The sequence below is a fragment of the Sphaeroforma arctica genome, assembly GCF_001186125.1.
Source record: "Sphaeroforma arctica JP610 unplaced genomic scaffold supercont1.1137, whole genome shotgun sequence".
Classification (NCBI taxonomy): domain Eukaryota; class Ichthyosporea; order Ichthyophonida; genus Sphaeroforma; species Sphaeroforma arctica.
The window spans coordinates 3,487-17,099 of NW_014039421.1; the positions used below are offsets into that span (position 1 = coordinate 3,487).

Consider the following 13,613-nt stretch of genomic DNA (forward strand, 5'->3'; position numbering starts at 1 on the left):
GTATATGTAGTATGTATGCGTTTGCGCCATCTTATACTATACTCAACTATTTCAAGGGAAAGAAAGAGGAGCTCGATGTATGGTATCAATGTGTATATGTAGTGTGGATGGTATCTATGTGTATATGTAGTGTACATGTGTGTTGCGCCATCTTATACTATACTTTACTATTACAAGGGGAAGAAAGAGGAGCTCGAGGTATGGTATCAAAGTGTATTTTTAGTGTGTATGGTATCAATGTGTATATGTAGTGTGTATGGTATCAATGTGTATATGTAGTGTGCATGTGTGTTGCGCCATGTTATACAATACATAACTATTACAAGGGAAAGAAAGAGGAGCTCGAAGTATGGTATCTATGTGTATATGTAGTGTGTATGTGTGTTGCGCCATCTTATATTATGGTGTATGTATACGTCGGAAACCGTTTGTGCTCTAGTGCTGCCTATTCTCAATCCACATCTCGAATATGTGGGAGGCGGCGACAACTCGATACATACTCGGTGTAGAAGGCATATATGTGTACGTATGTATTATCGTGTGTTAGTTCGCGTGGGTGTGTTACACGTGCTATCTATCATGTCACAAGTGTACCTGCATACATGCAAGTAATGTGGAAATCGATTTCGTAACCACGCACGGGGGGGATTCTTTCGAGCTGTCTAAACCCCTTAACCGAACACCCCTCTGGGAGACTATGCCACACCTACTGACCGAGTTTATCCACACACACACCCGGCCACCAGAGCAAAGGCACAAGCAAAGCTAAAGAGGAGGAGAGGTTAAGAAAGGCAAAGATGAACCTCCAGGATAAGGAGCGTCAGTACGACGATGTCAACAACGAGACCAAACAGAAACTTCACGCCGCCGCAGAGCTGAAAGACGATGTGTTCCTGCGGTGCATTGCTGCGTTTGCGGACATTCAGAGACGCATTATGGAGAAGAACCCCTTCAGTGAGATTATGGAGGGATACGAAGATGTTCTACAAGGTCTGTGTGTGTGTGTGTGTGTGCTGGCTTTAGTTGTGTATAAACATGGACATCTATGAGCGTGTGTGTGTACGTGTGTGTGTGGTACTGCGCTGTATCGTATAGAATGAACTCGTCAGTGAGATTTTAGAGGGAGGCGAGTCTATGTGTACGTGTTAAGTCCTCGTGTGCATGGCTTGCGCCTGTGTATGGGTTTTGGTGGGGGGGGGGTCTTTTAAGTGGGTGTCAAGTGTACATGTTTACGTTTGTGTGGTTCTGCGCCGAATCGCTGTGATCGCAGACATACGGGTGCATCCTCCGAAGTCAAACAATCCAGAAGTTAGCACGGTGTACAGCAAGGTAGGTATGTGTAGTGTTTTTGGCCAGTCTCTTTTATACAATGCTGTCTTTGGTTAGTGAGCGTGTGCTCTATGTACCTATGTGTGTATGTGGTAGTTCGTTTGTATCCGGATGATTGGATTTAACTTTCTTCCATTCAGTTATTGTTGTTTGAGAATCCATGCACCGCGCTTTTTATACAGGCAGAGAGAGGTTGAGCTCTCCATGGACAACAACACATGTACATACAACACGCACGCGTACACACACATATATATGTATGTATGTGTATATATATATATATATGTATATAAACCAACTATCACTATCACTGTCACTATCACTATCACTTCTACTACTACTACTACTACTATTAGCACACGTAACCTCACACACATCCGTTTACTTTTATCTATATACAGGCGAGTGGCCCTCGATCTCCATGTTCCAGCCTTCGCAGCCGTATGTGCCCACCAACGTACCGAGAGAAGCTTCGCCCGATATGGGTGCATCCCCAGGCATGGGTATGGCACAACAGAACCCTTCTCCACAACCACACCAACAACCTGCACAAGGTGGCATGTACCCACCTGCGGCTGTCCAGCCTCCCCCTCAGACACAGGCCCCTCCTTCTGGTGGTCGCAAGGTATGTGAGCATTTGCTTACGCTTTGCGGCTCTTAGGTTAGCAATCATATGTTGAAATATACAGTTTGATGTTTCAGTCCGTACACGTAAAAATGTCATTAAAAATATAGAATCTCTGTAGGTTGCAATATACCCAGAGATATACTATATGTATGCTATATATTATGTATATGTATGTATACTATGTATATATATATATTTATATATATATATATATGTTTGTGTGTGTGTGTGTGCGTGTGTGTGTATATTTTTATGTATATGTATTAGTATATATTTATTTATTTATATGTATATTATATATACATATGGAACGATTATGTATTCGGGATACGACCTCTATAGGTTGCAACATACCCAAGGATATTTATATGTATATTTATTCCACGTTTTGAGGTGGGATTCTTTGTCGAGTCACACCTGGTATTTCATGGGTGTTCATTTCAGTGTGTTCGAAGTATCTGCCTGTTACCACCCCGCTATTGATAGTCACGTAGACTTCATACTCCCATTGGTGGCGGTGGCCACAAGGAATATAGACATAAACGTATATCTCGGGCGTTTTGTTTTTATTTGTGCCGCCGTGAATTTAGATTTAAGTTTACCTCATCCAAACGGATATATTATAACATTTGCATATCCGTCGTGTTCGTCTGGGAGCCTTGGGTGTTTACACTGTCATTTTTTGAGATAATCAGGGCAGGACTGGAGACTAGAGGATAGCTTCCGTGCTATTACACCCGCAAACAAGCAAACACATACCTTCTCCCTATATCTCGCACAGGTCCGCGCCTTGTACGACTTTGAGCCTGAGAATAGTGAAGAGTTGCGCTTAAAGGCTGGAGATGTGATCGATCTCAAAGAGGAGCTCGATGAAAACTGGATGTTTGGTGCTACACCCGATGGTCGCGAAGGTATCTTCCCATCGAACTATGTAGGCCCCCTATAGGGACTGCATCTAGAAACGTACCAATGAGTCGTGCACAGAGACAGAGACTTAAACATCACCTCATACTCGCCTTGTATCCTAGTCTTATCCTGTCTATTTTTATATTATGTTTCAATTTGTGCGTCTTTTCAGGCACATGCAAGTAAACATACCTACTTGTATTAAGCTGCATATGTGTGAGTTGGCACTTATTTGTTGTAGAGAATGAGAGGGCATAGTTGACTGTGTTGATTCCTCCGACTTGGTCAAAGCTGACTATATTCCTGAGCTTACCAACATGGAAATATTTCCCACGTGTAGGGTGTTCAAGTAGGTAGCAAATATGCTAGACTTAAATATTAGCACAATTCACAACGTAACAAGTACGCTTGCTTGGTTTCTCAGCTACATACAAACCAATGATTCAAACTTACAAATAATAAGTGATGATCGTAGTTTTATTCGGACGTTTGTAGTCTCCTTAGTGGAGCTAGTCGCGAATCTATGAAGTTGAAGCTGTGAAATTATCGACTTTGCGTGCAAGTACTTGGCGTATTGATGTCTGGATTTATGTTTTTGGGTTTAAGGTTTGTAAACCCTATTTAAAGCCTACTCATCGATGAGGTCCTGAACTCGATTAGAATAGACGGTACCAAACACAAAGGCAACAAGTAAAACTGGATCGCTTTTTCCTGCATTCCTAAACATTTATTCCGTACACGTGCTAATGATTCGGTTGTAAGTGATTACTAATATTTATAAGACCTATTGGACCCACCAGAGCGCGCACACACTCAGCTATGGCGGCCCCTGGGTATTCCTTTTGTTTTTAGGACCTAAAAACTGATTGAGATCGATCAAATCGTATACAGCAGTTGATAAATGTTTCCACATACATACTTGCTATATGTGTGTGTGTTTGTTGTGTGTGTGTGTGTGTGTACGTAAATGAATTGGACTCCGGCCGTCTATGCGCGTAACTTCGTGACACTGCCCATCTTCCTGTGCACCTCGTACAGACCTGCATGGCCACTGATAATTTTACGAGACATATCACGTACATCATCCGCAATGTCATGAACGTCACCTTTGGCAACCATATCGCCAGCCGAGCTCATATCATCGTCCGACGGTGTATCGTCATCTTCTTCGCTTACATCGCTATCCGAGTCGCTGTCGATAATGTCAATATTCCATTGGCACTTCCCATGTGCTTCATTCGTATCACTGCCATACTTGGCTGAAAACACGTCGCCGTACACGTGTGGGAAGGCCTGTGATTCCAGCACAAAACAGTCCGCGTCAGTCTTCGACCCATCCTTCGGATATAGTACCGTATCTAATACGGTTGCGGCTTTAATGAGAACAGTTGGATCGCAATCATCTTTTACAGCTTCGGTTCTCATGGCACTCTTCACACCACTTCCTTCAGTATACTCGGTTAGACACTCGTAGGCATGTGCGTCTCCATCATAAACATCGAACAAATCCAAATCTTCGTTGTAGAACTCAGAATCAAACTTATTATCTTGGCCGAATATATCTATTGTTTCCTCAATATACTCATCCTCGAAGGTATCCTCGCCGATCGCACCCACAACACTCTCTTCATAGCTGGCAAATGCGCGAGGCAATGGGAGCGAGTCCTCAAAGGGTCGATAGGGAGTACCTAGCATCTTGCACACGTCCTGGGCTTCGGCACGCAAAGCAAAGCTGGTTCGAGAAAAGCTATAAATCTCGTGCGGATACTTACGAATATAGTTACAACCTGCCATCATACGCGCACATGAAGATCTCAGCATCGCTCTGTGATCCAAAGTTTGACCTTGTGATTCGTATCGAATGGCTTGCCTTCTGGACAGGGGTTCAGTTGCTATGGTAGCAGACGACACCATAATAACACAGCCGTTAAGTTTGCTTTTAATACAGGGGTGGCACATACGCTCTTCGGCCTCGAAATAGTCTCTGACGGACATCAATTCATTTAGCTTGACACGAGGTTGTAGTTGTGATGAAATTCTGCGTTATAATAGAAGCATATGATTGTGAATGTGAAAGCAGCGTGTATTTACTATTCAAGTATAAACAAGGTAATAATAATCTATACGTGTGGTATAAGAGACTTCATCAGTGAATCTATCTTTGTAACTAATAGCATGAGAATTGGCAGCATCTACAGCTGTTTGTGATATTTATATATATATATATATACAAAGAAGGCGCTATTTCGTTTGCGAGTGTATATTTTTATTTAGGATCATCATGTGTGTGTCATGTACAGAACTTACCAGTACTATACAGAGTATAAACGCTATAGAGAATAGATGGCTCAACAAAATTGAAAAAAATATTTCACACGAAAGTGTAGTCGAGATTTTATTTCAAATATTATCTCACATTCTTTTTTGAAATCTGCGCCCTACACTACGGCCAATAGGGCCCCATTGATCCACTGGAAGTATATTTCTGGAAAGAACAACGATAAAATCTCGGGCCGGGGTAGAATAAATGTTTATTTTAATCTCGGGGTGTCCGGAAATTTGAGAAGAGGGCGAAAGACAAGTACTCTCGAGCAACTATAGGCGTTTGAATAGAACTTAGAGTACTCCGATTGAATCTGGCCTTATCTTATTGATTAAGAATGTCTCGATAATTATAAATTTCAAAAAAGTAAGAAAACTTCAAAACCCTTAAACCCTAACATCGAATAATAACTGTAATAGATTATTATTTTTTATAAAAACAACAATATAAAAAAATCCTAAATTCCGAACCAATTGCTCTCTAGCTCTATTTTTAAAATAGTCTTTACAATGTACTGAGTGCAGCTGTGTACTTTACTACTCCACACGGACTGCGGACTGCCACTAGTCCGCCACCGACCACTCTGTTGAGTGCTGAACAGAACTGCTGACTGCTCTCCACTGGCTCCGGCCTCTAGCCTCCAGGCGAACAAATAGAAAAAACGGAATGGTTCATATTAATATTTAAAACGTTTATAAAACGTTAAATACACGTGTTTATTATTCTAGTAGAGGAAATACAAATATATGTACTTATTTTTAGAATTGGGAATTTATTTTTATTTTTATTTCATTTTTAAATGTATATGCCATATATATGAAAAATGAAATGTCTTTATACGGCACTGGTGACGATAAAACTATTAACCACCTCAGTCTCAATTTCCTACCCGTCTCATACTTGAACTTTTTCGGGTTTAATTTGCTTAAAGGTAGATGAATTTAAAATGTAATTAGCGTGATTTTAAGCACTTGTGAGATGTGTTTGTTTTCTGCCGGTTTGTTTGTTATCTGTCGGCTGAAAGCGCTCCCATTTGTTGCACTTATGTTAGGTCCATGTCGGTCTTAAGGGCTTGACATATGTTAGCAGTTAGATACATATATATAGGTGTTCTCTGTCTTAGCTATTGCTTCGGATTTGCCCATAGTTTTACAGTTGACACTATTCGTGTCTAACATACGTCGACCTCGCCTCTGAGGCCGACAAAGAACTAATACAACAAGTGCAATAAATGGGCTAAAATCACGCTAATTACATCTTTAAAAAAGCAAAGTAAACTCGAAAGGGTATGAGTATGAGACTGGTAGGAAACTGGGCGTGAGGTGGTGAATATTTTTTTGTCACTAGTGCCGTATAAAGACATTCATATTTTCCTAAAAAATAGACGTGTTACTTGCAACTTGTCAGTTCATTATTTTTCTAATTAATTTCTACCACCATATTATAACGGGACAATTTGTGCATACTAATAATAATATTTCTAATTCTAAATATGTATGTATGTACATATATTTGTATCTCCTAACATAGTTTATAAAACGTAACTATTCCGTTTTTTCTATTATGTCTTCCTCGGCCTGCTAAGCTAAAAACGCTATCCGATATACCGTTTATATAAATAATTAAATTATCGATTTACGTTCAACTTTTATATACCATATCTATCTTCGAAGATACTGGGTGCATTTATGAGGTCTTACTGTGATCCGATTGTGTTCTTAAATTTTGACGCCAGAAATAGCCACCAATTTTGACAGTTAATTCGAGCTACACAGTCCGTTTCGTTTGAAACAGGTGCATATAGCAAGTGTAATTTTTAAATTTCATTCACCATATTGGACTCCTAAAAACGATCGTTTATTCATTATAAAAATTCGACTTTACGCTAACCAAATATGTGTACATATCGTAACGTATTGAGCTCTGCATGCAGCCTGTGCAGTCTGACTGTGAGACTCGTGACTCGGGAGTGTGGACCTGTGCGGAGACTAGGAGAATGGAGACTGGTCACTGGTGACTAGAGTCAGTGGATTTATTTTTTATAAAAACAAATAGGGAGACTGTGAGGGCCTTTGGTAAAAACTAAAATCACTCTTCAAACTTCAGTCCAGAGACTCCCTACTAAGCTCATTACGTTATAGGGGTATAGATATAAGTTGAACGTGAACGTTTATTTATTTATTTTTAACGTTTTAACGGTTATAATGTGGTTAGAAAGGCCCACCTAAATTATTTATATAGGACTGGTTCGTATATTGAAAATAGTACACACTTCATTTTTTAGACTCAAAAACTGCACCTAGTATCATAGAAAAGGCTGTATATGGAATAAAAGTTGAACGTAAACGTATATTCATTCGATTTATAAAGGTTTTAACGGGAAACCATTTGAGGTTAGGTCCAGAGTCCAAACTCCAGAGTCCAAACTCCAGAGTCCAACTCCAGAGTCCAAACTCCAGAGTCCAGACTACTTCAGTCTCTTGCTTCTCTTCCTGTGTTGTTTAAAAATGTCCTGTGTAAATATTTAATTGATTTTTTTTACACCCCATCCATATACGGGGAGTCGATTTTTAAAAGAACCAAACCTAATTTACTAAATCCGGTTTTCGATATAATCCCAATATATTTTTCTAGACTTTTTTTTTAGAAACGTTTCAAAATATTTTTGATCGGTTGCTAGCTCTATTGGTTCATGCAGTTATGTATCGATGCAAATATCTTTGAACCCGGTTGTTCACTTTTCGAACATGCCAAATCTTGAATTTCCGGGTCGCGTGATAACAGCTTGAAACTTCTAAGGGTTCTCATATATAATATATATAAGTATTGTTAGTTCAGAACTCATTATTGTGGTATATAGGGCTTGTTTTACTTGCTTACCATTCACGTGCAAGCATGTCAATCAATGCATCCAAATAGTGTGCGTATTCAAATATATGGCTTCGTTATGATTTTCAGACCTTCGTTATACATACATAACCATAATTAAATCACAATAATGTGATTTCAATTGTTTGTGGGTGAATATGTAGGTTGAATCATCGTGCACATCAAATGACGTAAACACACTTTTCTCGATTTTAACAACTGTAGCTTGCAGTACGGTTATAAGAATGCATATACGATATTGTTTGGACAAAATTTGTACGTGACAACATTGAAACTGTACTAATTATGCATATTTAGACCCAATTTTCGCGTTTTGGAGGATTCCGATGTAGTGTTAGGCTCCTGCATAGAAGGTGTTCTACTTGTACCACGACCTTGGCGCCTTCGCAGATCATAAATGGAAAACTTAATCTTGAAATATGCCAAAACAAAAATGGGAATAGATAGAAATCCAGATTTAGCTAAATCAGAAACGCTTCTTAATTTTCGGCCCAATTTTAAAAATCCCCTTAATTCCATGTAAAATTGTAAATACATCATGTGGATGGAGTGAAAAGTAACAACTATGTACAATTATAACAATCGTCCATACTCCATTGTCCATACCGTACCATAGTCCATAGTCCATACGTCAATACTTTTACACTCTATATTTTAATTTATTTACACTCTCTCGAAAAACAAACCTTTTATTTATTTACAGAAGTTAGAACAAGTCTGTCTGGTTTTCTTTCAACAAAATAAAAACAATATCGGTAATTGATACATTATTTTTTAAAAACAATATTTAATTGCCTTCGGGCTTCGGCTTCCTTTTGTCCTCTTATTATTTTTCTTTTATTTTAACAAAAACAATATATAGAAACAAAACAACAACACAATAGCGGCGCCATAAATACACATAGCCTACTAAATTTGTTTGTTTGTTTTTTTCTTTTTTAAAAACAAATGTAAAATCTGAGACTGTTCATGATCATGACTCCAACAGTCCAACTCCTACAATAAAAACCAAAATTTACAAACAAACGAAAAACAACAAGCCTTCATTGTGTTTTTGTTTTTTTTACAATTGTTGTATTTATATGTATTTAGGACCTTACGCCTTACGGATGTTCATCCGGTTAGGATGGACGATAGACGATTGACCCTGTCCCGAAGGAACAGGACCGGATTACGACACTAGGTCTAGACCCAACCACCCGCACGGGCTGGGGTTGGTTATAGTGGAATAGTGGTTGAGGAGGAATATATTTTATAGTGAGAAACATAGGATGTGCGCCTGTCTTTTGATAACTAGGTCTCTGGGAACATGTATCTCGAGACAGTCGGTTAATTACCAAGTAATAAAAGCTAGCCATTACTACAATTAAGCGAGAGGACGTAGACCTAGTTATCGGTTAGCTACATACCAATATTTACCATGTACAAAGAATTTTATATTTTATATTTCGATTGTTAGTGCTGATTGTAACTAGTATGATAGTTTGCTCAGACGGATAAGAAGGTGGATCCTTATAAGCCTCCTCGACAATACAAGGGACAGCAGTTCAACCAAACATTCCCGTGGCATGAAAAGTGGAACAAGCTTAACAACAGTCCGGCGTACCGGAAGAGGGCACCGCACAAGGATGAGGTGATATCGTTGGTGTCTGGCACTCTGGGTATCATACCCAGGTGGATTTGTTGTTGTCCTATCTTACAACTGAGCTTCAAATAAATACACATACTAGTTCTATACATACTAGTTTGCCTAAAACATCAACGGTTACGGATGGCCCGTTTCGATATTTATTTTGTAAGGCGTGTATGTTCGATTTGATTGCGCTTGGCGTTCGAGGAGGAGAATACTTGCAAAATTCAGAAGAAACATACAGTGTTGAACGAAGCTGCTCAAATTAATATAAAATCTATCAGCTATGGTTTGAACCAGATGATTGAGAACGCTGTTCAGCTTTTGGTCGTGGTGTCGGCTAATGATGAGGGTCTTTTAGGTGCTGTATTGCTAGGCATGGATTGGTTTGATCGTTTGGATGACACACGATTCCCCACTGGAGTTTGGCATAATCAAGAGCTACAGGAGGTCAATGTATATTTAAGAATCTACTTGCGTGGTCTCTGAGTCTGTAGTGCTTCCAGACTCCTGTACTGCTTTCGCGTGAGTATCTTAAGTGCGCTCATGTGCGTTATATACACCTGACTTATTAAATAGTCGCATTATATATGTATACGCTCCAGGATTGTCTTTCATTAATTTCTTTAGAAATAGGGTTTGAAAGACCTCGGGCTTGGACTTTATGTTTTTAAACAGAGCCCTAGCTAGAGACTGACGCTTCTTAACAGTAGTGCCATGAGTGGATTGTAATTCTTGTGCACAGACTTCAAGTGCTGTGTTGCCTTTGAATTGCTAAACGATCAATTGGGTAGAGAGTGGAATCTCTGATTCTTTGACCTTGTTAAGGAAGGTCTCAGAAGGGGGCCCATTTGGTTGTTCCAATGGGACCTATACGACATATTATAGTATGTCTCCAGGGCGTCTTCTGGACGGCTCGGGTACCCTGATATAGGAAAGTATCTACTTTCCTATCTAAATATATTGGCTCGCATTGTATCATGCTTATCAATTTACTGAGCCATGGATCTTTACTCCGTAATGGGCAGCACAATGTGATGGTAGCTTTATGTATATGAACATAGTTTAATAGCTGGGCAATTAACTGCCGTGGTGGATTAGACCACGCATTATGTTTGGAGAGGCCTATTTGAAAGGCGTCTCCCAAAGGATGATTTAAAGTCCTGTATTTCAATAGTTGTGCATTAAGATGTGCAGCAAACATATCTATGGTATGTGGCCGAAATATCTTTTGAGCCAGTTTAAACCATCTGGGATTACATTTCCAGTCAGTGGCTAGTAACTCACGTACGGATTTATTAAAGTCCGGTACGAAGCGTGATAACATATCCGGTAAATTGTTATGTATTCCTGGCAGATGTTTTATATCAAAATGAAACTTTGATATTGTATCATGCCAGCGACTCAGTAATTGTTAGTCGGGTTTCATCTCTTTCATATATTGAAGAGATTTCTGATCACACATCAGCGTAAATGCTGGTCCGTATAAGTAATTTCGGAAGTGTGTTAGAGCTGCCACTATGGCTAATAGCTCTTGTTTAACAGTTGGATAATTCAACTGTGAAGCATGTGGTCAGAATACAAGTACTTAGATTTATTTGATTATTTTAGGTTTATTACAAGTTTTACAGTTTATGACTAATGACTCATTTTAAGAGTCATTCATCTTAGGATTACTGTTTATAATTTTTAATAAATAAACAACGTCCCCCTCACTGAGGAGGGAGAACATTGAGATACAGTTATCTAGCGTATACTTACTATATTTTTAACTTACCATAGAAGTTGTTAGTTTATTAGTAATTACAGGGAAAGCTACAGAATAAGAACTAGTCAGTAGCTGGAACATATTTTTGTTATAAGTATAACAATTGAAAGACAATACGAAATGTCGCATCAAAATGACCGATTTAGATTATCCGGTCGTTGTACTACCGACGTTTGGACAACGAGTATGAAAAAAGAATCTACTAATATGGGTCAAACCGATGAGCGAACATCACAATCAAGTACAACATTAGCCAAGGTCAACAAGGAAGGTCTCAAGACGATCAAATGACGAAATCAGAGCCTCAGAACCAATCTCAGAAACGGCTTCCTCTACAGCTTCAACGGCTTCCACTACAGCTTCAACGGCAGGCTCAGTACCAGACGGACCAGCGTCCCCAGTAACCTCAGGAACCTCAACAGGCTTAGCAGGCTTAGAGCTGGCGGATCCCTTGCCTTTTGAATTTCATTTCGGCATAGTAATAGCTCAAGAATAGGAAAAATAATAAAGTCTAGGTATAGTAACTAGCGTGTAGCTAACTTTGGGGTAGTACTATCCACTATGAGGTAGTATAGAATATTTACAGTCCTGGCGCTGGATAGTAAGCAATTGTTAGACAGTCTAGAAGCAGTACAATACGGTAACTACTAAATAACTGAAAAATATGTAAACTTCGATGGATATTTCTATGTTTTAAACTATGTTATATAAACTAAAATACAATGTAGGTCAGTTAGAATTTAGCAGTGGTAGCTTGTGTAAGAATGATCGGGACTGCCTCTTGGTAAGAGCCTTAATATACTCGATCACACAGGACGTACCACTAGCTGTTCTTTATTGAATAATCTTCACTAGAAGTACTAAGTGTTCATGACCACATGTCTAATTTGTAGATAGACATAAGAACGTAAGTCAAGTTAATACATTAGCCAATATAAATAAAGTTCCATCTGAAGAAAAGTTAAAAAAAGAAAAATTCTTATTGGATTTTGGAGATTGGCGGGAAGACCAAAACCTGTAAGTAGTAGTTCAGAGATTATAAAATTTAGTTCCTACATCTATTATCGTCTCAAATAGGTCCAAGTAAATGAGTCATACCAAACTCAGGCTATTGGAGCCATCAAAGTGAATTTAGAACACTTTAGAAATATTGGAATAAAAACCAATGTGTTATCTCATTTGATCTTGATATTTTTAACTGACCGGAGGCCATATTTCTACAATACGTGCATTCCAAAACTCGGCTGTCGTGTCAGTGAATAGTAGCATCTGTATACTTACTGTAGACAATGATTCTAGGCGTACACGGCGTGGTTGTTTTGGCTTTAGGCTATCCTGAACTTACGTTATTTGCGAAGATATACGCATGACTTAACTCACGCAATTAGACTTTCTTGGCGCTATGCGAATTGAAATAAATAATACTATCCCTATGCGATAGTGTGAGGGGCTTCAATCACAAGGAGTGTGGGTGTCGTACAAATATCTTCAGCCAAAATACCGGTTGGCACTATCCACTTACACAGATTTTTTTGTGCACAGCTCAATTCCGGATGACCCTTGTTTGTGCATTGTCTACGCTGCACCTTAGAATCGAATTATAAGCGCTTCAATTCGTTCACACGTGCCCATACAGCTTGCTGAGACACGATCCATATTAGTGCCGCCGCGTGTACACACTCCCTTACAAATCTAACTGACAAATTCAAAATATTTTCCATCTATAAACTTGCTTGTCCTCACCGACCTTTAATATTGCATACGCTTCCATCAGAGTTGTATTCTGAGTACGAGGCACGCGTGCTGTAGCTGTCACATCGCCGATTGCTTGAGCGCAGGCAGTCAATAGTGTGATATCCATCCACTTGTATTTACAAGCATTCTTAGCATCCTTGGGTAGTGTAGTTTTTATCAGTTTTTGGTATGTGCACGTGTGAGTTTTGCGGATTCCTTGGATACGGTACCAGACATGGAAGAGTACTCGTTGGCTCTCAAGTATTTTGATAAAAGCGATGTTTTGTCCCGCTTAGGCTACCATGTGGATACGATTATGCAAGTTGAGTCTCCACTGATAAAGAAGTGTGTGCGTTTTGCGGATTCCTTGGTTACGGTACCAGACATGTAAGAGTACTCGTTGGCT

General features: G+C 39.3%; 3 protein-coding genes across 3 annotated transcripts; 1 reads left to right on the plus strand and 2 right to left on the minus strand.

The window, feature by feature from the left end:
- Positions 1 to 2,738: 2,738 nt before the first annotated feature.
- On the plus strand, positions 2,739 to 2,903 carry SARC_10103 (hypothetical protein; the record flags this gene model as incomplete). The annotated part of the gene is made up of 1 exon (XM_014295862.1): positions 2,739 to 2,903. A coding segment is annotated over one exon (165 nt), but the record flags the coding sequence as incomplete, so codon positions are not given.
- A 310-nt stretch (positions 2,904 to 3,213) lies between these two features.
- Positions 3,214 to 5,033, minus strand: SARC_10104 (hypothetical protein). The gene has a single exon (XM_014295863.1). The coding sequence runs from the start codon at positions 4,856 to 4,858 to the stop codon at positions 3,851 to 3,853; it is 1,008 nt and encodes a 335-aa protein (XP_014151338.1). The 5' UTR covers positions 4,859 to 5,033; the 3' UTR covers positions 3,214 to 3,850.
- A 6,689-nt stretch (positions 5,034 to 11,722) lies between these two features.
- Positions 11,723 to 13,334, minus strand: SARC_10105 (hypothetical protein; the record flags this gene model as incomplete). The annotated part of the gene is made up of 2 exons (XM_014295864.1): positions 11,723 to 11,928; positions 13,217 to 13,334. 2 exons carry the CDS (start codon positions 13,332 to 13,334, stop codon positions 11,723 to 11,725), a joined length of 324 nt encoding a protein of 107 aa, XP_014151339.1.
- Positions 13,335 to 13,613: the final 279 nt, after the last annotated feature.

What these genes read in the sequence shown, in the direction of transcription:
- SARC_10104 (XM_014295863.1), bottom strand. Translation starts at nt 4,858, where the DNA reads ATGTCCGTCAGAGACTATTTCGAGGCCGAAGAGCGTATGTGCCACCCC.